The following is a 24,666-nucleotide window of genomic DNA, read 5'->3' as shown; positions in this document are numbered from 1 at the left end:
GCATTCATTTGTCAATATTAAAAAAAAAATATGTGCTTCTGTGTGACACAGATGATTTTAATTTTTATTTCTTACCTCTAGGCTAGACTGTTGTTATTCCATATTATCACAATGCCCAAACAGCTTACAGAAAAGTGTCCAGCTGAACTATTTGATTATGCAGCTTTCGACCCAGACTGGGGGAAGAGGAACCTCCCATGATGCATCGAGCTACTCTCTTCTCCTTTATCTTCAGTTCATTAGTATGTCAGTGTTGCACCCAATTTATGCTGTATACGCTGTAAATAACAGCTAAATATTGGCAACTGACAACAGTATTTGGCTGTTATTTTACAGTGTACATACTTTGATTTATATAATACAGTGTATTACTATTTTATCAATGGCAATTTTATGTATTTACTGTCTTCTTTAACATCGTTGTTTGAATACAGAGGGGGGGAAGGTTTTTAGTGTTACACACTTTACAGTATAATGGAATAAGTTCTTTTCAGTGCGTCTCGACCTGTTCTCCCAGTATCTCTGTATGGTTTCATAGCTGTATGTTCTGAGGTTTCAGGCCTGACCTTCCAGGAGTTCATTGTGTGTTGCCTTTTGTCTGACTTACAGTATGTTGTATTTTCTTGTCTTCTAACCACTTGTGGTTGAGGCAGATGGCCAAAATGTCTGACCCTGGTTTTGCTAGAACTTTCATTCTATTGAAAACATTGTTTTTTTGCTTTTTTTTTTTTGTCTTAATCATATTGTTCTTTTGTTCTGTTTTGTTTTTTACCACATTTATTATTTGACTCAAAATGACTCAGTAGTTTTATTTTCCTGCAGCAGATATTTTGAGTTGCAAATTGTTGCTATCCAAATGTAACTGAACAAACGTCTAAACATACTAATGTTAAAAAAAAAAAAAAAAAAAAGTTTAGATTTGTTGCTATACAGCCTCTCTGTCATCTTTTTGTCCTTATAACTAAGTTGGAAACTTGCCAAACAACTGGAGTTTTCCTAAAAACATTTTTTCTTTGCCTTTCTAAAATGCCAAGGACTTTCAGATGGCCACCTTTATTGGGAGTAAGATGGCCTGCATCAGAACAAGGGGTGATGCCTCTGACAGCTGTTGCCTGTGTGGCCATGAGCATTCATCTTATATCTAAAATAATGAACCTCTGCTACATCTCTATTTGACACCATCTCAAAGTTTGTTTTTTTCCATAGAGGAAACTTTGTTCTGTCCTGCCTTATGTATCTTGGACAGCAGTAGATATAATACCCAACAATCTCTCATGTAAGATTATTTTTTCCTGCATTGAAAGGCACTGAGAAAGGTGTGACCCTACATTTCTGTGCTTTTCTTTGCGGAATCTAAAAGCAGACACGTGTGCATCTGTTGGCATTAATAGCTTCTTTTCCCAGTGGTTGAATCCAAATTCTGATCTGATTCGCCATGACATCAAATCAACTCTGATGAGATTGTGGAGACATTTATGGAAACATTCTAAATCGATCCCAGTTTGGTAATTCAACAGGCGGAATCGCCATCTTTCATCTCTCCTTTCAAAGTTCCCTCCCTGGATGGTTCCCCTGAATTTTAATATGTCTCTGGCAGGCCAGCATATACCACCGGAAAGCTGCAGCACTCCGAATCGAATCAGACCTCCAGATGATAGATGAGTGAGCCACAGTCACAGTCTATAATATATCTAGACTGCCAGCACACTCTTATGACAGCTGAAAAATGCCAATGGGGCAGCAGGAGCCAGCACTTAGCCCCCTTGATGTTATTTTTTTACACTTATTTTCCCTGTAGCTGCAACATTGAAATTCATTAGCAAGCTTAGTTCAGCGCATAAGGAAGCACAAAGGTAAGAGTGATGGTCACTGTGCCCTAGCCTGGATGTGCTGCGATGCTTTGAGGGCACATCTGCCGTGAGCCATGGGACGGGAAACACAGAGAGAGGGTGGTCGACCTGGCATTTCCCTCTGTCTCTGAGAGCCAAGCAAATCAGCAGCTCGACCGCAAAGCACAGGCACTTGCTTTGAGAGATATAGTGAGCTGAACTCCCTGGAGGGCAGCAGAAAAGTACCAGCTCAGCCCCCCGAGGGCTTTGAGCTTCCAGAAGAGTGTGTTAAGGAAAGGCTGCATCCACAACCTCAGGCTAGTGCACAAAGCCTTACCGTCAGCGATGAGATGCTCCGGCACATGTAAGATTACTCGGACTGATAGGCTGCAGGAGAGGTGGGATGAGTAAACCAGGCCGATCACGCAGCTGATGACACTGATCAGAGTCAGGGTGGTCTTATTGATGGGGCTCCGCGGGGAACCTGCTGCTGGGAACAAACGCAGAGGGAGAGAGGGGGAGGAGGGAGCAACAAACAGTAGAAATATGTGAGGCAGTGGTTACCCTTACCCCCCGCACCCCTTTCATAAACACATACATAAAAGCATACAGATGCCCAAACATTTAAACACACTGCCTTTTTTTTAATTTTTTTTACCGACAGGCCAAAAAAAAAACAAAAAAAAACATGGGCTTAGCGCCCATAAAACGGACCTTTGGATCAAAAACATCAAGCCTTTGGGAGGTTTAGAGCAGGCATGGCTCAGTGGTGCAGACGTACGGTTTACCTTTGAAGGGTTTTAACATCCATGCTGGGATGTGTGGGGGAAATGACAAGGGCGTAAATAATAATGATAAAAAAAAGAATAAATAAATAAATAAAAATGCTCATGGGGCTGTTTTGCAACCCTCCCTCTTTCCTCTGCCAGAGTGAAAACTCTTCTCTTATCTCTTTTACTCCAGAGCGCAACACAGAGAGTGGTAAACGTGACCTCATACCCACAGGGGCATGCATACATGCACACACGCTCACACACACACACAGAAAATGCACGCTGACCTTGAATACAGGCATTCACACTTTGTTTAAAGTGCTTTCTTTAACACCAGCAGAATGATTCTTTATTATCGTCACTTTTAAATTACTCTGGCAGAGCTTACTCTGTCAAAAGCTGCCTGAGGCGATCCTTTAAACAAATGGAGAGCTGACCTTTTGTATCCCGTTTCAAGCTAGTTTATTTAATCTAGTAACTTACCCAGAAACTGGATATGGGCACCATTTTACCTTTTTGACCTTTCTGGCTTACTTCCTACCATTTGAGAATATTTTTTTGGGATTCCTCAGAGGCTATCTCTGGTATGTATTTGTGCATTTTGCAAAAAAAAAGTGAAATATTCCAGTATTCTTTTCCTCCCCTGATTTTTCTCTTAACATTAAATGAGTAGAAATGCTTTTGTCATGTCTCATGATTCATCCTTTCTTCTAGATCTAAACAACATAGTTAAAGGCATGATTGAACCACCTTATTCTATTCTTATACCGAGCTCTAATTAAAGGTGTCGGCTGCACTTCTGACGGCTTCGCCATGTTTGTGACACCTGCGCACATGACGGGGGGATAATTGGCTTGGAGGCTTTGTAAAGGCTTGTAACGCCTTGTGACAGCAGCTATTATTTTGAGGGCATTGTTTCTTTATTATTATTTTTTCCCACCATCTCCTTTCCACAACCTATTACTGTACATCAAAGCCGCAGAGACATGGCATGCTGACAGATAAAGCATGCTCCACCACTTCACTTTGACAGCATTTGCACAGGGTCCTCTTCAGAAATAATATTTGTCTGTAATATTATTTCAAAACGGGGTGCTCATATGGTATCCAAGATTCAATGCAACAAATTATAAAGTTTTACCTCTAGAAACTTCTGATCTCATTTTCTTGTCTGATTTTACTCAACAAGATTTTATGCAGATGCAGCAAGGTCAGTTCTACATGCTCACAAATGCTAATATATATACATATATATATGTAATATATATATATTCAAATGTATAAATATATTTGCATGACGTCCATACAATCTGTATGTGTCCTTTAGGAGTTGAAAGCATACACAAGTCCAGAACCATCAAGTTACTAGTCATGCGTCGTGGTAATGGTAATACCACTGGTGGGATAAACTGTAAGTGTATGAGTCCTTCTTACCCCCAGAGCCCCACGCGCTGTTGGCGTTACCATTTCTCATACCTCGACTCCGGCGCCGACTGCGGTTTGGGTCGGTGTAAAAGGCCAGCTGAGGCTCGCTGTCTGCCTCCGTCCCAGAGTCCCCGTCTGGGTTCAAGAAAGTTGAACCCGCTGTTGGATTTACACAAAAATACATCTCCAATGGAAAAAAAAAAAAAAAGTGGAGCGTAAAAACTACTGGGCCAATGGGTGGGGATTTTGTCCTCATGTCAGCATCATAGAGATGGCAGTGAAAAGACTGGAGCAAGTGATGAATCCAGTGGTTTATTCAGTAAGGAAAAAGATCAGCTTGAATCGTTTCCTCATTTAGTAATTAAAATCTGAAGAAATTTCAAACAGGACAGACTCAACGTATGAGTTATTAAAGGTGAGGGGAAAATTAAAGTTATTGTCCTGAAACAAACATGTTTTCATTGATAATAACTACAAACTAAGCCTATGTTAAAGTACCACAAGCAATTTGCAGCACTGCTGTAGGCATTCCAAATATATCACCACATTCAGGCTTATGGAAAATAAATGGTGTAATCAACTGTTTTTTTTTTTGCACTGAACCAGGTACGCATCACACCTGATGTTCTGATTTCTTTTTTTGTCTCTTTTTAAATCCTTCCACAAAACTCAATCCTACGTACACATAAACTTTTCAAAGGTAGTGTTCCACTTTTTCTAGTATGTGAACCATGTTGTATTATGATTTTATGCACACCGGCATTTATGCAGGGAAATCTCAAGAGCTAGAACTCCAACAGGGAAATCAGTTGTTATGCTTGTGGACATAAAGCAAATCGACGTGGTTTTAAACCACAATTAACTTGACACATGCAAATTCAGGCCATTGATCACTTTAAATCAGTCTTGGCAGAGCGAGCTTTCAATGGAAACAGCTACAGCTACAACCCCCCCCCCCCCCCCCCCCCCCCCCCCAATCCCCCCAAAAAACCTGCCTAGCTTATTGAATTAGGTTTCACTGAGCTGCTCTCTGGTGTAATTCACCATTTTGTTGCTGTGTTCCATGTTAAATATTACATACTTAAACGGCATTTCTCTATCCTGCTTCTTTTCTGTTGTTCTTTCTTCTTTTCTGGACTGGTCTTTTTTTTTTTTTTGTCTTGTCCAGCATTTAGGCAAGCAGAATGATGGTCTGGATGCTGTGTTCTGCTGAGCAAATTTTCTCTGCCAGGGGAAGCTTTATAGATATAATGATCCCCTTGACTTTCTGAATTTTTATTTTATTTCTATGTTTATTTTGTATTGTTGTTTGAATTGTAGAGTTTGTACTGCTGGACCAGAGAGGACAGACAAAAGACAGAAAGAGAAAGGAGAAAAAACACCTCATAAGAAAAGGGAAAGAGATAAAGGGAGAGAAAAGGGAGAGAAAAAAACAACAACTAAAAAATAACCCAAAAACAAAAAGAAAGAAAACAACCTACAGATGTATACATACACACATACAGGCACACACATACATATACACACACACATACACACACATACATACGTACAAACATATACGCACTTGCCAGTATTAACACATATACATACACATACAAGCCAACTTTAGATCATAGTAACTAAACTATGAATCTAAAAAGTTAAATATAAATGAGAAACAAACAGAAATGAGAAAACTAGCTGCTGTTAGTGAATAAACCTGCAGACGACTCGGTGACTGTGTCACATGCAGAACATGCAGAGTGGAACGTATTCCGGAAAAGGTGATCATGCCAGTGTGACCCTTCCCACACAAAGGCAAGAGGCACGCCAGGAGTACCCCCGAGACCAGGGCCATCGGCAGCCATCCCCAGGCGCAGACCCCAACCGCCCCACCCCGGAGCCAGCCATGCACCGACCCAGGAGGAGGCAGAGGGGGGTCCCAGCCAGAGTCCCCCGCAGTCAGGGGAAACAGGCCCCAGCAGGCCCGGACCAGCGAGGACCGGCCCCGCCGGGCACCGGCCACCCAGGGCAGACACCCAGGACTGGTCTTTTTAAAAACATTAAAGTGGTCCACCACCTCAGTTCAAGAAATCTGACCTCTGCTTCAGCTCCAAATCTTTTGTCTTATCAACCTTTACTTTTTCATCAAAGGCCACACAATGACTCTACTGTTAATTACACACTCCTACTGTTGGGATTTGTTCAGTAGCATCATCAGGGTATAGTCAGTTTATTATTATTTTTTTTTTCTAATCAGTTTTAGAAACTTTTGATTAAGCTGTGCAGTCATGAAAGCATTTTTTAGTTTGCAGTACACTGGGCTGTGCTATACTGACTCACTCTATTAGTCAGATGAACCATCATAACAGAATCAACAGTGTTTTGATCAATGACAACTCAAAAAGCAGCTTCCTGCTGAGCATTATAATAATTATGAAAGCACATTTACTGCAGGAATGCACTGCCTTGCATGACTTGTGTTTTAACTAACTGGCAGCTTTGTGCACACAGGACACCGAATCAGTAAAAGCCTCCAATGTTGATGTTACGGAGTCTTTCTCTTGACTTTATAAAAAGTAAACAACAGGAAGTACATTCTTTTACTGTTATTCTGTTCTATAGTCATTTAGCTGACGCTTTTATCCAAAGCAACTTGCATACACACTAATACCACAATAGGCACATCGGGGGGCAACTTACATGTTCAGTGTATTGCCCAAGGACACTTCAGCACATAGTCAGGGGAAGCCTGACTTGTAACTTCTCAGTTACAAGCCAACTGCTCTTCCTCCTGAGCTACAGCTGCCCTTTTAAAAAATACAGATTTATTAAAGTAAATGTACATTTCATTCCATGACTCTGCATGTATTGGTAAACTCTTCTGCTGCCAACATATCTATTATCATATCTAGAGCTCAGTCAACACTGACTAAAGTTCAGGCAGATCTGCTGTCTGTGTCACAGTTGTGTCAGAAGAAGGTGAAACCAATTGTTATTTCATATATGGCAGCTTGATACTGTGTACATGTGTTACATGTTATTGACTGTCTCAGGCTTGTAATGTTGTGTTAGATGGGAAACAACAAAACTAAATGAAGAGAACTTCCAACATGGAATTTAGCAGGACGATACTAATGTGGCTCCCTTTTTCTCTTGTTTTGTCTCCCATATTAAATGTTTTCCATGCCTTACTATTTCATATAAAAGGAAGAATGTGACATGAAAATCTTATTTTTAGTCATCAGCCATAATTGGAAATTGGTCTGCCACTTAAAAGTCACGTATGATCCTTAAAGCTAACGTGTGGAGGAGTAATTTTGATGCCTATGGGACACAATTTGATAAACAAACTACTTTTACAATGTCGATACTGCATTTCCACTGAGTGTTTCAGCTCAGGCATTAGCTATATTTAGAGTGCATGTATTGAAGCTTGTCTTACAAGTGTTAGCGGATTGCACATCCCAAAGTGAGGGAAAATCCATCAAAGCAGCCAAGATTTGCTGCCTCAGCGGGATATATGTGAGTCGAAATAAAATTCATGCTAACATCACTCTGTGACAAGAGCTTTAAAAATCCCCAACCAAGAGGCAGTGTTTGATTAAACTGGAGACGCTCCCTCGGAAACAATGGAGGAAAGGAAGCACAGTTGGCAGCAATGTCAGTGTGGCAAAATGTGGAGGACTTTTTCATGACAGCAGCTTCATCAGCTTTTTATGTTGTTGGTTTTAGAACAATACGCATTGAAGATATGAATGTGTTGCATAAATATTATTGGCAGCCATGACTATCTGCCACCACAGATGTTGGCGTGGCTTTGCTATACAAGTGGAAAGCCTTTTGTGATGGTGCTATTGTTTCAGCAGCATTTTTCACGACCGATTTAATAATCAACCAACAGACAGCATTGACTTCCCCATTCAGATAATTTTCCTGGCAGAGAACAAAGTCCTCTAGAACATTTGTTAATGTGCTATTAAACTAATAAGTTTTAGTTACTAATAAGTCAATTTCTAATGCCTTCCTACAATAAAACTCCAAGAAGAAGAAAAAAGCATGTTAGACAGTGTACCAGAAAAAAAAAAAAAAAAAAGATGTAACCACCAGCAAGGAAAGGAACCAATAAGATCTAAATTATTAAAGGTACCATGTTAGCCACTTTCACTCTGACCTACTCTCTGCAACCCCAAGGAGCACAGCTAGCCAAACTAATCATCAGCCAAGCATTGAGTGCTTTCCACTTTGCCCTCCAATTACTAGAAAGGGAAGAGAACCATTGAATTATTTGCCACTTTTGTAGCTATGCAGCCATCCCAAAGTTGTGGGGACAGAAAAAGCAATACCTAATATAATACCAGCAAGACTGGAGTTTACTTTCATGACCACTTCACTGACATGAACATTTTAGGAGCACTTTTTTTTTTTTTTTTTTTTTTTTTTTTAAATTATTTTGCTTTTGCAGTCCTGCTTTTACGTTTATAGCATTTGCTCCTGTCTGGGAAGTTCCTTATCTTAATACTGTTGTGTGAAAAGTCTTTGCAGAGATTCTCATTTTATTTTTATTTTTTTTGGTATGTGTATGTTCAGCACAAAAAAAAAGGTCTGCTGGTAAACAATGGTGTTGAAAATATTTTCAGTGGGATGTTTTTTTTATAGAAAAGACTAAATAAAAAGAAGTTTAGAATTATATGACTGGTTGTAATTCATGATACATTTTGATGTTTTGAGACTCATCAGATCACAAACAAGTGCAGCAGAGTCCAACTTAAATTGTGAGACTTGTACAGATTCAGATCACTGGCAAACAAACAAACAAACAAACAAAAAAAACAAACAATTATATTTGCACATTTTGATTACATACAACAGGAAAACATGACAAAAAATAGGTTTTGAAAATGATGGTGGCCAAAAGATCTGTTGTCACTGTCTTGCAATCAAGTTAATCCAGACACAAGTACATAACAGTATCTGAAACATAATCCATGTATCAATCAACCAATAGACTCGCTTGTTGTTTACTATGATGCTGGAGATGCAGGAAGCAAAAGGAAAATATTACTTTCATATTAACAGGGAATTTAGCTTTTGTGCAACCTCTAAAGTCTTCAAAGAATAGCGTTACCAGGACAGCTGTGCAGGCAGCAGTTTACAATTAACTATCACAGGAATAAGTCTACATTCAATAAGGTTACTTACTGTGATGGATGAATAAAAGTATACATAGAACGTGGTAAATCAACAAATCTGTTAAATACAGGTGTAAATATTTTACTGTAAGTTGGGAGGGTATTTAGTTTTGTTTAGTTTTTTTGTTTTATTTTTCAATTTAAAAAAAAAAGAAAAAAGACTATACTGAAAGGACTTAGTGTGGTGTTTACTCAAGAGTTTTATTGCTGCCCTCTATTTCCTACATTTCTCATTTCCTTCAACATTTTTCACCAGTATGGCACTTGAGCTGTAATGGTGTGTCATAACTTGGCTTACAGACGAGACCAAAAGTGCCTCCAGAGAAATCAAAACTCAATCTTACATGTAAGGTACTGCGGGATGCAAAAAGGTTCGGTAATAACTTTATAGCTTCAGCAAGCAGAAGACTAAATTATCTCATATGCTGATAAAGATTTAGCCTTCTTCTCAATGCTGTCAGTAACATTATTGTAATGTTTGCTTTATATGTGGAAAAAAAAAAACAGGAAGACAAGATCATTGCACTTCTCCAAGGCTGTTGCTTGCTCATATGTATGCACATTAAGGCAGGGGATCCAAATTTGAACTTATTCATGATTAAATTTTCCCTCGTAAAATGACCAAGCTAGCTAGTTCAAGCTAGTTCAGGCAGACAATTTGAGCTGCTGTGCCGCATCCAATGAAGTCCACCTCAACTCTTCATGTAACAAATCTAATATATCCTTCTAATCTGGGCAGTAAATTTAAGCTGCTCTCTTCATCCCTTTGCTGTTTGCTTCATGCTTGCTGCCACCACACTCGCTACTACTACAACATACTGCATGCTTATTGTTTTGAGCCACTGTGGCATCCACCTGTAGGCTCTAGATAAAAGAGGATTTACTCCAGTGTTAATTTAAATAGAAACATGCAAGGCCTAACCGCCAAACTACAATGAAACTTTTATTCATCTACTCATGAGCTGTATAACAGTAATGATAAATAATGTTATTTAAGAAGAACAGAGGAGGTCACATTACGTCCACAGCATTAAGAGAATTTTTTTTCAAGAATCTGTTGTTGCTAAAAACTACACTTTAACAATCAAGCCTTCGGTGTTGTACTATTTAGTGAAACCTGCTTGAACACATGGCTCCACTCTCCAATCATGTGATTCCTAACTTTAATTTACAACTTGAATAAATCTGGAAATATTGATGATAAAAACAGCTCTTTTGGTTTAATTATTAAAAAAAAAATTAATATATTAAATAGATGTGCCAGTTTTATTTATACTATTTGGAAATCAGGTAATCTTTTACTCACATAGCCGCTCACATTAACCATCCAACTGAATTTTCATCTTAAGTTAAAAAAAATTTAGTATGAAATTGTGTTTTCAGTGCAAAAGAGCATTAAAGAAGTTGTGATCCCTACATCTGGCATCTTCAAACATTGTATTAAAGGCAGGGTGGTCATCAACAACTTTGATTATGTCGCAGGCAGAGGGGATACTCATAAATAAAACGTTATTTCAAATGCTCCAGCACTTTCATATTGAAGAGGCCATGATGGGACCCTAATGACAAAACCACTCTGACAGTGAAAGTTAAAAAAGGAAATGGAAAAAAAAAAAACCCAAAAGCTCTGATTAAGAGTATGTAGCCCACATTTAAATATGGCTATCAATAAATGCCTTAAAATCAGTGCATCGTGCTAAACCTAGTGATACATGCTGTTTTGCTGTCTTCTAGTAAATAAGCTACAGCATTTATAGAGTTAAAGTTCCCCTTCGCTCTTAGCCAATGAGCTGTTGCTCAAGTATTGTTCTCAGCCAATGAGCTGCTAGTAAACAGCGCATTGTCCCGCCCTCCGTGTCCGTGTCTGTGGGAGTAGCCTCCTTCTCCCTCTAGCCCGCGAGACATGAGCCTTGAGAACTCTGCTGTGAAAACCGGACGGAAAACTGCAGAAAGAGGTATAAAAACGTTGTAAAATGAAGAGTTAGCAGCCACATGCTAATGCTAGGCATGCTTTTACACATTTATATTGCTAAGACAATGTTGCAAGACCGAAATATTAACTAGTTTTAGTGCTCTTTACTTTTGGTTGTAGACAGCAAAGGCAACAAGGCGCCACCATTTTGTGCTCCCTGCCTTGAACTCTTGTGAGATCGGTGAGCATTTTATTTTATACTTTCATGGTTTAATTTGCACTTTTTGTGGTTCACTGTGAGAAGAAATGGTTCTAAAATGCACTTTGAGTTATTTGCCTTGATTTTGCTGAATTAATATTTTATTTTTCTAAAACTTGAGGCAATGCCCTGTTGTTTATTTTGCTATTAAGATTCTGAATGTATATTGAGGTGAAATATTGAAACAGATGCAAATGTGATATTTTTCTACTGTTTTATTTTGAACTGTAAACATGGTTAATGTTACGAGCAGTACTTTTACAAGCTAACTAATTGAGAAATGCAATTATTTGAAAACATATAGTATTTTATGACACTGTTGTTGACAGGTCAGGTTTTTTAGTTGGGAGGACCTGTTATTGATGGCGAGCCAATCCCTGGAACGAACTGGTCAGCTCATCTCTCTACTGCACGGTCCAGTGTGGTAGGCCAGCTGCAACAAAAAACCCCTTCCACACCATTCGTCACTTGCTGCCCCTTTTCGAAACACACATACACACATTCCCCTGAACTCTTGGACGTTTTATTTGGAACTCTTAAGGACTTTTGCGGACTCTACACACCTTCCCGGGCAGGAAGTGGACTTGGTGCGGGCTAGTGGAAATCCATTAGTAACATTTGGGTTTTGTTGTTGAGAACTGAATTGTTTGAGGTCTGAGTGATGTCAACTGTTCATGCTATTGAAACTGTGATTTATTTTGATTTGAAAACTGGATTGTACAATTAGAAGGGTGCACCCAGGTAAGAATTGTAGGTAACTTTTGTGATTGTAGACAAAGTTATCGAGACAACTGTTGGTACCAAACGAGAAAACATTTATTTAAAAAGAAAAGATTTTATTTTTTATTTTATTTTATTTAAAAAATACAAGCCGGCCTTTTCAAACTTTTAGCCGTTGTCTGAGTCTCATTCATGTCACCGCTCCTGTTAGTAGCCGAACCTATCTTCTGGCCCAAATCTTTCCAAAGCTCCTTTACATTAGGCATTGGTGAAATTAAGCTTTAGTGATACCTACAAGTAACTGAGAGTGTTACAAGTGGCGAGTTTGCCAGCCAGGAGCTGTAGTGAAATTGCATGAGACTCTTTTTGTTAAACATTACAAAAACCAGGGACAATCAGAACAAAATCTTTCAACAATGGAAATAGTAACACAGGAGTCAATTAAAATTCCTAACTCAGTAATCATAAAAGGGCTTACCAACAGTGATCTTGACGAAGAAGTAGCCACTTACCTGGAAAAACACGGGTCCATTAACCGCCACATCCGCATTGACAATCCAAACTCCGAGTTTCACAAACAGATAATAGCTGAGTTCAACCATGCTAGTGCAATGGATACGTTAAAGCCACTTTTACCGATTAGTGTCCAAAGCACTGCCCAACCAGATATCACGTTTGAAATTAAGAGTCTAGCAGAGGTCTATGAAGCGAATGCACGGAATGTCACAAGAGCATACATGCAACAGCTATCAGAAATGGCCAATCTGAGTGGACACTCACTAGAGGAGATGCTCAAAGAAGAGCTAGCTAATCTAACTGTATCCGCTCAGCCTCCAGTCTCCCCGCCTTCTAATAGCACTGAAACAAGCTCACAGGCGCAAGGTGACCATTCCCCAGATCCACTTCCAGTTCATTCAACCCAGTCGAATGATCCGAATCCCAGCATAAACCAAAACCTGATCGATCTCAACTTTCAGATGCAATCAAATCCCGCACTCGATCTTAACCCACCAACTGTCCAGCGAGTTGTGGTTGAACATGTAGTGCGCAGTAGTGAGACACTTTCACACTCGACCATGTCGAATAGATTCCGCTCCTTCTCTGGACGTATACCTCGTCCAAACAACGAAACCGATTACGATACGTGGCGCACGAGTATTGAAGTGCTTATAAATGATCCAGCCGTTTCCGATTTGAACTGTACACAGAGAATACTTGACAGCCTTTTGCCGCCCGCTACAGACATAACAAAGCACTTAGGTCCACAAGCTAAACCCTCTGAGTATCTTAAAGTGCTAGATTCCGCTTATGGAGCTGTCGAAGATGGCGATGAGCTCTTTGCGCGATTTATGAACACACTTCAGAATGAAGGTGAAAGACCATCGACCTATTTGCAAAGATTACATGTTTGTCTGACAAAAGCAATGCAGCGCGGTGGTGTTAGTGCGTCAGAGTTTGATAAACAGTTGTTACGGCAGTTCTGTCGCGGCTGTTGGGAAGATAGTCTCATCAGTGATCTCCAGCTAGGACAAAGAAAAGAGAGCCCACCTTCTTTTTCGGACTTACTCTTGCTTTTACGGACCGAAGAAGACAAGCAAGCAGCAAAGGTCAGTAGTATGCAGCAACACTTTGGTCGGAACAAACCCGCTCCAAATAATCCAAAGCAACGGGTCATGTCCAATGAACAAACTGTAAATACAAGTGAGTCAGATTTTGACATTTTAAAGAAACAAATAGCTGATTTGAGTGCACAACTTAACAGCTGGAAAACAGAAAGTCAAAAACAGAAACAACCCAAGCAAACAAAGACTAAGTGCCAAACAACAAATGCCAAAGTCGACGCCCGTCCTGTGAAAAAGACAACCAACCACTTTTGCCAAAACCAATGCAAAACCGCGTCCCTGGTATTTTTTTCAATGCGGCGAGGATGGCCATATTGTTTCGTCTTGCGAAAATGAACCAAATCCGTCCTTAGTTGCCACAAAGAAAAAGCAGTTAAAAGAAAAACAAGCCAGTTGGGAAGCTTCTAACGGTGCCAATGACGAGTCCCATTTAAACTGACTCCAGCCTCCAGTGTGGGACAAGTGGGGGCTACAGAAAACAATTCTCGTCCCAAAACACGAAAAGCTTCTTTAAAGAAAACTGAGTCAAAAGTGCAGTCTGTAAACCTTCCAAAAGGCTTGGTCGGTACCAGGACCACTGCTAATGTCATGATTGCTGGAAAAGAAACAAACTGTCTCTTAGATACGGGGTCACAGGTGACAACGTTACCCCAAACATTTTATGAGCAGTACCTTTCAGATTTACCTGTCCATAGGTTGGGTGATCTTCTTGATGTAGAGGGCGCTAATGGTCAATCCGTTCCCTATTTAGGTTACGTAGAGCTCTCTATCACTTTCCCAAAAGATTTTGTGGGTTCAGACATTACTGTTAACACGTTGGCATTAGTTATTCCACCTACGCGAGCTGAGGCGCAAGAGCAAGTGTTGATAGGCACAAACACCTTAGATGCCCTTTATGCTGACTTCCATGAATCTAGTGCTAGTTTTCAGCCAGTCCCTTACGGTTATCGAGCGCTCCTCAAAATTCTTGAAATGCGCCAGAAAACATCTAGTAACTGTAATCTAGGCTGTGCAAAGCTGAAAGATAAGCACCCAGCTGTAGTGGAAGCAGGCAGAATATCCGTTTTTGAGGCCTCAGTGTACATCCCCAACTCTGTCACTGAGAAATGTGCCATTGTTGAACAGCCATCAGCCTCTCCTCTGCCCAGTGGCCTACTTGTATTAACTGGTCTTGTTGACCTGCCAGCTAAGCAGCCCTGTAAACTGTCAGTCGTAATAAAAAATGAGACAGATCACGACATTGCCATCCCTTCAGACAGTGTGCTAGCTGACATTAACACTGTAACCCGAGTCCTTCATAAAGAGCAATCAGTGAAAGTGTCAAATCCATCTGACCAATCAAAAGACCCCTCTCAATCTAAAGAGATCAGCTTCGATTTTGGAAACAACTTGCCCACTGAATGGAAAGAACGTGTCACCAAAATGCTCAACTCAATGCCTGAAGTGTTCTCGCAGCATGAGCTAGATTTTGGACACACAAAACATGTACAACACCAGATAAAGCTCAGTGATGAAACCCCGTTCAAGTCCAGAGCCCGACCAATACATCCTCATGATGTAGAGGCTGTGAGAAAACACCTCCAAGAACTACTAGAAGCGGGAGTCATACGCGAATCTGAATCCCCGTTCGCCTCACCGATCGTAGTTGTCAGAAAGAAGGATGGTTCTGTTTGCCTGTGCATCGATTACAGGAGGCTCAACCTCCAGACCATCAAAGATGCGTACGCACTCCCCAATCTAGAGGAAGCGTTCTCTGCTCTGGCAGGCTCAAAATGGTTCTCGGTGTTGGACCTCAAGTCGGGGTACTATCAAATTGAGATGTCAGAGTCAGACAAGCAGAAAACCGCCTTCGTGTGTCCCCTGGGGTTCTGGGAGTTCAATAGAATGCCCCAGGGGATCACCAATGCACCCTCCACATTCCAAAGGCTCATGGAGCGGTGCATGGGCCCAATGAACCTCAAGGAGGTCCTCGTCTTTATAGACGACCTCATCATTTTCTCATCATCCCTCGAAGAACATGAGCAGCGGCTTAAGCGAGTTCTGTTACGGTTGAAAGAATTTGGTTTAAAATTGGCACCTGAGAAATGTAAATTTTTTCAGAACTCTGTCAAATATCTCGGCCATGTAGTATCAGAGCGTGGTGTAGAAACAGACATGGAGAAAATCAAAGCCCTAACAACTTGGCCTGTCCCTACCAACCTTAAGGAGCTAAGGTCGTTTTTGGGTTTTGCCGGGTATTACCGACGTTTCATCCAGGGGTACTCCAGTACCGTAAGGCCCCTAAACGAACTAACTTCCGGTTACCCACCACTCAGAAAAGGGAAGAAAAATCCCTTAAAGCAACCGAGCTCTGCATACCACAACCCAAAAGAGCCATTTGGCCAGAGATGGACTCAAAGATGCCAAGAAGCGTTCGAACAGATAATCCTCAAGCTTACCTCAGCACCAGTGTTGGGTTTTGCAGACCCCAAACTACCGTATATCCTCCAAACGGACGCTAGCACCATTGGTCTGGGTGCAGCTCTGTACCAACTTCAGGGCGGACAGCTGAGGGCCATAGCGTTTGCTAGCAGAGGGCTTTCAAAGAGTGAAATGAGATATCCTGCCCACAAGCTGGAGTTCCTGGCCCTTAAGTGGGCCGTCACTGAAAAGTTCTCAGATTATCTTTACGGTACAGATTTTACGGTAGTGACGGACAGTAATCCGTTAACGTACATTCTTACGTCTGCAAAACTAGATGCGACAGGTTACCGGTGGCTTTCGGCCTTGTCCACTTTTTCGTTCCAACTCCAGTACAGGGCCGGTAAGCAAAACATAGATGCGGACGCATTATCTCGTCGTTCTCATGGTGCTCCAGGTGATGACCCTGTCTCACAGAAAGAAAGTGAAAGAATCAAACAGTTCGCTCTTACCCACCTTAGCAGCGATGACACAGACACAGTCCCTAGAGAAGTCATACAGGCCATCTGTGACAGGCATACAGTTACAACTGTAAACCTAGATCCTGAGTCGTTTACCTGTCCAGGTTTAGCCTTAGTTGAGTCTCTAGCCCTACATGCTACTGCTGTTCCTGATAGCTTTGAGGCAGAACAGCTAGATGGTTGTCCTCTAGTTCCTTCTATCACAGAAGACGAGCTCAGACATAAACAGAGGTTAGATCCTGCTCTTAATGCTGTAATTACACAGTTAGAAACTGGTCAAACTCCACCTCCTAGCCTTAGAGCAGAACTACCTGGACTTCCCTTGTTACTGCGTGAGCTTAATCGTTTCGAGCTTCAAAATGGGGTCCTTTATCGCAAAAGACAAACCGGTTCTGACATCTCCTTCCAACTCGTGCTCCCCGAGGAGCTAAGACCAATGGCTCTCCAACACCTTCACAATAACATGGGCCACTTAGGAGTTGACCGCACCATCGATTTAGTCCGGACCAGGTTTTATTGGCCAAAGATGCAAGCATCAGTTGAGAACATGATCAGTACGTGTGAGCGTTGTGTTCGCCGAAAGTGTAGACCAGAGAGAGCAGCTCCCCTTGTGAACATACAGACAAGTAGGCCCCTCGAATTGGTCTGCATAGATTATCTGTCCATCGAACCAGATCAGTCTAACACAAAAGATGTATTAGTTATAACTGATCATTTTACTAAGTTCGCGGTGGCGATCCCTACACCCAACCAACGAGCACGTACTGTTGCAAAGGCCCTCTGGGAAAACTTCATCGTCCATTATGGTGTCCCAGAGAGACTCTTAAGTGACCAGGGCCCAGATTTTGAATCAAAGACGATTAGCGAGCTATGTGAGATTACCGGCATAAAAAAGATACGCACAACACCGTATCACCCCAGAGCCAATCCTGTTGAGCGATTCAATAGGACGCTCCTCCAAATGCTTGGTACATTGAGTGACAACGAAAAAATGCGTTGGAAAGAGTACGTAAAACCTCTAGTACATTCTTATAATTGTACCAAAAATGACGTAACAGGCTACTCGCCCTATGAACTAATGTTCGGAAGGCAACCGAGACTTCCCATCGATCTAGCATTCGGGTTGCCTGTTAACGCTAAAAAAAAGTCACACTCGCAGTACGTCAGTGATTTAAAGCAAAGATTGGAGGAAAGTTTCAAGATCGCAACCTCAAATGCTCAAAAGAATGCAGAACGCAATAAAACACGTTTTGACAAACAAGTCGTTGACTCAACTCTTGCCGTGGGCGACAGAGTCCTCGTACGCAATGTTAAACTGAGAGGAAAGCATAAGTTGGCAAACAGATGGGAGGATGACGTTTATGTGGTTCTGAGGAAAGCAGGTGAACTACCGGTTTATACAGTCAAACCGGAGAGCAAAGAGAAACCAGTCCGAACGTTACATCGGGACTTGCTCCTCCCTTGTAGTTTCATACCTACCACAGATCCACCAGAAAAGAAGCCTCAAAGGCCTCAGACTAAACGAAAGACAAGGCAAACTGCTGTTCAGGAGGATGAGGAGGATTCAGATCTGGAATACTTAGAGGGTCCTACCTGGATGCCTCTGTCCTTTTCCACCTCAGCTGAACCACCTCAAATGTTGCCAACTCTCCCTGTGCCCATCACAGAAACCGAACAAGTCAATGAAACCGAACAAGTCAATGAAACCGAACAAGTCAATGAAACCAAACAAGTCAATGAAACCAAACAAGTCAATGAAACCAAACAAGTCAATGAAACCGAACAAGTCAATGTAACTGAACAAGACAATGAAACTGAACATGACAATCTTACCGGACATGACAATTCAGCCGAATGTGACAACCTAACCGAAAGAGACAAAGAAATGGAGGAAATGAAAGAAAGTGATACCCCACCTGTTGATATGCACTTACCTGAACCCTGTTCTCTGGAAAATGCCAGTAATGTTGATGATACAGTGGAAGAAAACCAGCAACCTAGTGAACAAACACTACCCAGTGATAATGTGACATTGCCTGAGTGTCCCAATGAGATTCCCCAAACTGAAGTGTTAACTGAGCAGCCTAGTTCACTTGACTCACCGAATATCTCTCAGGAAAGTCAAAATGTTCCTCGTAGATCTCAAAGGTCACATGAGAGACCAGAGAGGTTGCAGTATTCAACCTTAGGCAATCCCTTACTGTACGTTGTAGATGCAGTATTTAATAGCCTAAACGAAGCTATTACAAGCTCTATGCAACCGTTTAGCTATTCGGATGCACAGGGACGTGCATACCTTCTAAGTGGGGAGGGTGTAGCCCACATTTAAATATGGCTATCAATAAATGCCTTAAAATCAGTGCATCGTGCTAAACCTAGTGATACATGCTGTTTTGCTGTCTTCTAGTAAATAAGCTACAGCATTTATAGAGTTAAAGTTCCCCTTCGCTCTTAGCCAATGAGCTGTTGCTCAAGTATTGTTCTCAGCCAATGAGCTGCTAGTAAACAGCGCATTGTCCCGCCCTCCGTGTCCGTGTCTGTGGGAGTAGCCTCCTTCTCCCTCTAGCCCGCGAGACATGAGCCTTGAGAACTCTGCTGTGAAAACCGGACGGAAAACTGCAGAAAGAGGTATAAAAACGTTGTAAAATGAAGAGTTAGCAGCCACATGCTAATGCTAGGCATGCTTTTACACATTTATATTGCTAAGACAATGTTGCAAGACCGAAATATTAACTAGTTTTAGTGCTCTTTACTTTTGGTTGTAGACAGCAAAGGCAACAAGGCGCCACCATTTTGTGCTCCCTGCCTTGAACTCTTGTGAGATCGGTGAGCATTTTATTTTATACTTTCATGGTTTAATTTGCACTTTTTGTGGTTCACTGTGAGAAGAAATGGTTCTAAAATGCACTTTGAGTTATTTGCCTTGATTTTGCTGAATTAATATTTTATTTTTCTAAAACTTGAGGCAATGCCCTGTTGTTTATTTTGCTATTAAGATTCTGAATGTATATTGAGGTGAAATATTGAAACAGATGCAAATGTGATATTTTTCTACTGTTTTATTTTGAACTGTAAACATGGTTAATGTTACGAGCAGTACTTTTACAAGCTAACTAATTGAGAAATGCAATTATTTGAAAACATATAGTATTTTATGACACTGTTGTTGACAGGTCAGGTTTTTTAGTTGGGAGGACCTGTTATTGATGGCGAGCCAATCCCTGGAACGAACTGGTCAGCTCATCTCTCTACTGCACGGTCCAGTGTGGTAGGCCAGCTGCAACAAAAAACCCCTTCCACACCATTCGTCACTTGCTGCCCCTTTTCGAAACACACATACACACATTCCCCTGAACTCTTGGACGTTTTATTTGGAACTCTTAAGGACTTTTGCGGACTCTACACACCTTCCCGGGCAGGAAGTGGACTTGGTGCGGGCTAGTGGAAATCCATTAGTAACATTTGGGTTTTGTTGTTGAGAACTGAATTGTTTGAGGTCTGAGTGATGTCAGCTGTTCATGCTATTGAAACTGTGATTTATTTTGATTTGAAAACTGGATTGTACAATTAGAAGGGTGCACCCAGGTAAGAATTGTAGGTAACTTTTGTGATTGTAGACAAAGTTATCGAGACAACTGTTGGTACCAAACGAGAAAACATTTATTTAAAAAGAAAAGATTTTATTTTTTATTTTATTTTATTTAAAAAATACAAGCCGGCCTTTTCAAACTTTTAGCCGTTGTCTGAGTCTCATTCATGTCACCGCTCCTGTTAGTAGCCGAACCTATCTTCTGGCCCAAATCTTTCCAAAGCTCCTTTACATTAGGCATTGGTGAAATTAAGCTTTAGTGATACCTACAAGTAACTGAGAGTGTTACAAGTAGCTACTGTGAGAAGAATTTATGAGTCAAATAAAACCATGAGCAACAATGTTAGTGAGCATGATGTTTGAATTTACAAGAAAAATGAATAAATAAAAAAAAAGGAGGCAGTCACAGTCAGAAAATAGTTTTTTTTTTTTTCTTTTTTTAAATAAAGAAATCTTGTAACAATTTATACAGATTCTTTTTTCTTTTGGCCCCGATTTGATAGCATCAGGATAAAAAAGGCTTTTCTTCCCCGAGAAGATTCATTTCTTTAGTTAAAAGAAAGTAACATTCTTTTGAAATGAGAACAGAGGGGCTGTTATCAGAGGAGAAAGTGGGAATGAAATGTGATTCAAATACAAATGAGATATTGAATGTTACCTGGTAAACCTTAAATATTTCTTGCTGTGAAAAGTATTTTACAATATGACTTTTTACAGGAGCTTTTCCAAGTAGCCTATTTTCTCTTTTACTACTGAAAATGCAGAAAGCAGAGAACTGCTTCGAATAGAAGCAGTTTTATGTCACATACTGTAGCTGCTGCCTACATTTATAAAGCATGTATAACCTTCAAACCCTGTATGCTTTAAATAATACTGGAATAATCAATACTTGTGTGCCAAATATCAGTGGACATATACAGAATCTTCTGCAAAGTATGAGGAATGTTGTCTATGAAAACATGGTGCATTGACAGGTAAATATGAACAACCAATGCATTCTGCAACCAGGAATCCCTTTCCAATTGAAAACCACGTATGATTTAATCATATCCTGTTTTCACACTGCAGTCCTGACATGTTCTACATGATTTCAAGACATTAATGTTAAAACACTTGGTTGGGGAACCCTAATGTCTTCTACATCAGTCAGGGAGCTGATGTGCAAATGCAACAGCTAGTACTCTGCATTTGCTCCTATTAAGTGAACAATGTGAAAGTGCATGCTGCTGAAAGCTTGCTTCATCCTCCTCTCTACAGACCAGATTTTTGCTTTTTTTTATTTATGCCATCATTTCTACAATAAACATAAGATTATATTTATGTCAAAAAGTAAACCAAAACCATTAGTGCTTGCATTTTTGCCAAAGATTTCTCACTAACTTGAAGTTATTTTTACAAACCTCAGGCAAGAGACCTGTTCCCGCTAACTGTCCGGAGTTGTGGGCAGGGCGGTGCCATGAAACACCTGACAATAACCCGCCTGTATGTGGTAATGCCCTTGTATGAACAGGAAAATGGCAGAAAAGTCCACAGAGATGTTGTTTTAGAGTGAAAAAGCTACTTTATACATAGTGAACAAAGTACTTTATGTTGTTTGGCACTATATAATTTATGGCATACAACACCCCCAAATATCACTTGTGAATAGTTTGCAAGTGTTCTCTTTTTAAGGCAAAACATTCAACATTCTATTCTATTCTATTCTATTCTATTCTATTCTATTCTATTCTATTCTACAGTCATTTAGCAGACGCTTTTATCCAAAACGACTTACATATGAGTGAGAACAACACAAGCACAAAATTAAACAGTAGAGGACATCGTAGGAAGATGCTAGTGCATGTGCTTATTTTACTGAGATGTCACCTGAGGAAGCATGAAGTCAAGCTGATGTTACTGACTCAGGAGCTATCAGAGCAACTGAGGTGTATTTGCTCTTTTGCTAACTTGAGTAGCAAGTGTGGCTATGAGTCACTAAATAACATCTGGATAACTGTCAAAGTTGAGTGGAATTCTGCACGTTTCTCACCCATAATAGTAATGGCACAGCAGAAGTAGAGCAAACCAGCTGTCACTCCACTAGACTGCCAGTGGTAATGCTAACACTGGCTAATAATAATGACTTTTTTTTTTTTTAAATCAGGCATTTCTGTAACACGTGCAGCTGTTTCTTGCATATATGCCAATTGAATTTTCATTTTAGCTAGCAATGAAAGTTCAAACAGAGCAATACAACTTATTGTGTCCCCCAGTGTTTTAATGCTGCCTCACTGGTGGCTAAATGCCACCTAAACAGAGAGGATCAGTTGCAGCATATTAATCTTCAACGCAGTACTGCTTTGATAAATGGAGCACACGATGCACCCCGAAGATACGCAATATCGTGGTCTATAATTATTTTAACATTATTCTTTAAATGAAAGGCTTTCAGGGCAACGTTAAGTATTTATCTTGAAGCAAAGTAATTTTAGTCATCAGCTTTATTATCCTGAATGGTCAACAATTAATTAGGATTTAATTATGATCCACTCAGCTATAAACTCTGTTAAATACTGGGACCTCCAGGCCTGGGCCCATTCATCTCACTCACTATTCACTTTCTCCCATTTGGCAACTTTGGTCCATTGAATTATGCTGACAGAAAGTGGTGAAGATAGGCACGGGGGCATTCTCATCAAAAAGAAGGAGTGAATATCTTACCTGTCTCCCACACGTGCATATCTTTTCCACTGAGGATAACAATACCCCTACATGCATATTTTATGACAAAGATAAAAACTGTCGACTGGAAACTCCAACAACGGCAACTCAAAACTGCATGAAGCAGGCCTAATTGCCTGCTTAGGCAAACTCATTCCTATGCAGCTGGCTTTGGAGAATACTAATTTGTACCTGCGTGTGTATGGATGTGTGTTAAGCGCCTTGGGATGCAAAACCTTGTATTTTCAAACACTAAGCTGATACTGTACTACTGACACAACATTATAATGAACGCACAGGATTTTTTTTTTTCTTCTTCTCCGTTACTTTCTGCCTGCGTATGCTGTGTTCCTGCAGTCCATATGAACAAATGCAACTAAATTAATTAGGCAAGAAATGTTTGCTTTGTCTGTTCATGGGGCTGTGGAGTCAGAAGATTGGCTAGTTCAGAGACAACAAAGAGACCAGAGGTTTGTCTAACATGCTGTTGAGAAGAGAGACATAAAGTGACTTAAACAAGACAGCCTGCATTGGAAAGAAAAGATCAAAGACCAGAGCCTCTGCATCATTCAGCAAACACATTTTCAAGAAGCAGGCTGATAGTGGAAGAATCAGTCTTTAGCATTGTTTGATGGAAGTGAATTATAGCAATCCTACAACTATCTCAGAACTTTGACATCATTTTCTGTAATCCTTTCAAGGCTCAGCGAAAATATATGTTTCAATTTTAAGAGACCTTTTTCTTTTGCCGTTGCGGGGGGAAATGTTTGCCATTTTCTTGCTTTGGATATATATCATAACCGCCAGGGTCAGTTGGCAAATGCTAAAAAAAATCTGACAACTGATTTTGATTAGAAGAATATCCCACTTCTTTTCCCCTACAAGCTTTATGGTTCTGGTTCTGTATAAGGTTGGAAGTTGAGGCTCTGTGCATTTTCCAAGTTGAGAATGTAGCCATCATATAAAACATTTTCAGACCAGTTGCAAAGAAGTCACCATATCCGAAAGCAGCAAATACAGGTTTCTCAATGAAGAAAATTCAATCTGTATGTGAAAATTCCTTCCTATTAAGGTTAGTTTAAAGCAATAAATTTGGTCTCTGCAAGACACACTGGTCATTAAAAAATAATAAATCAATAAAAAGGTAAGCGGCTGCTTTGTGCTTTACAGCACTGTGTCACATGCCAGCAACTGGATGTCAAAATTGGCTTGTTTTGGATGCCTGGTGCAGCCTAGATATTTGAGACGAAGAAAAGTAGGAAAATCTGAAAGCAGGAAAAGAGCAAGACATAATAGTAAGATGTCATTTAAGAGTCGACATTGGACTGACTTTTACATGCATGCTTGATAGAGCCGAGATGTTGAAATAGCCGTCATTACAGGACGCTGGTGTGTGAAATTCTCACAAAGTTCAGCAGTGTGACTTAAAATTAAAAGGTAAAAAAAGGAAAAATTTGCATTAATCAGTGTAGAGTAATTAGCTTGATTCACCTCTCCTGGTGAAATAAATGGATATTAGGATTTAAGGAGACATATTTTTCCAAGTCTGAAGAAATACCTGGTAATATATTAAATATTGAACACAAGGTGTTAAAAAGCACTTCACAGATGCTACTTGTGATCTTTAACAGTGTATTTTAAATTAAACTGCTGCGAGTAGCAGAATGACGCCATTTATATAACAAGATGGTTGATATTTTTAGTATTTTTAATTTTTTTCTGCCATATATTAGTTTGTGTAA

General features: G+C 40.3%; 1 protein-coding gene across 1 annotated transcript in view; it reads right to left on the bottom strand.

Moving 5' to 3' along the window:
- The window catches only part of astn1 (astrotactin 1), a gene marked incomplete at both ends in the record, with an annotated part of 379,418 nt that overhangs the window by 257,266 nt on the left and 97,486 nt on the right, over positions 1–24,666 (bottom strand). The window contains 2 exons of the mRNA XM_079244285.1: positions 2,167–2,316; positions 4,037–4,186. Of these exons, the coding sequence (XP_079100411.1) occupies positions 2,167–2,316; positions 4,037–4,186 (300 nt within the window). The remainder of the gene's footprint in view (positions 1–2,166; positions 2,317–4,036; positions 4,187–24,666) is intronic.

Source organism: Telmatherina bonti (genome assembly GCF_933228915.1).
Source record: "Telmatherina bonti genome assembly, chromosome: 7".
Taxonomy (NCBI): domain Eukaryota; kingdom Metazoa; phylum Chordata; class Actinopteri; order Atheriniformes; family Telmatherinidae; genus Telmatherina; species Telmatherina bonti.
Note: the sequence above shows the minus strand (reverse complement) of the source record. Positions and strands in the feature narration are given on the sequence as shown.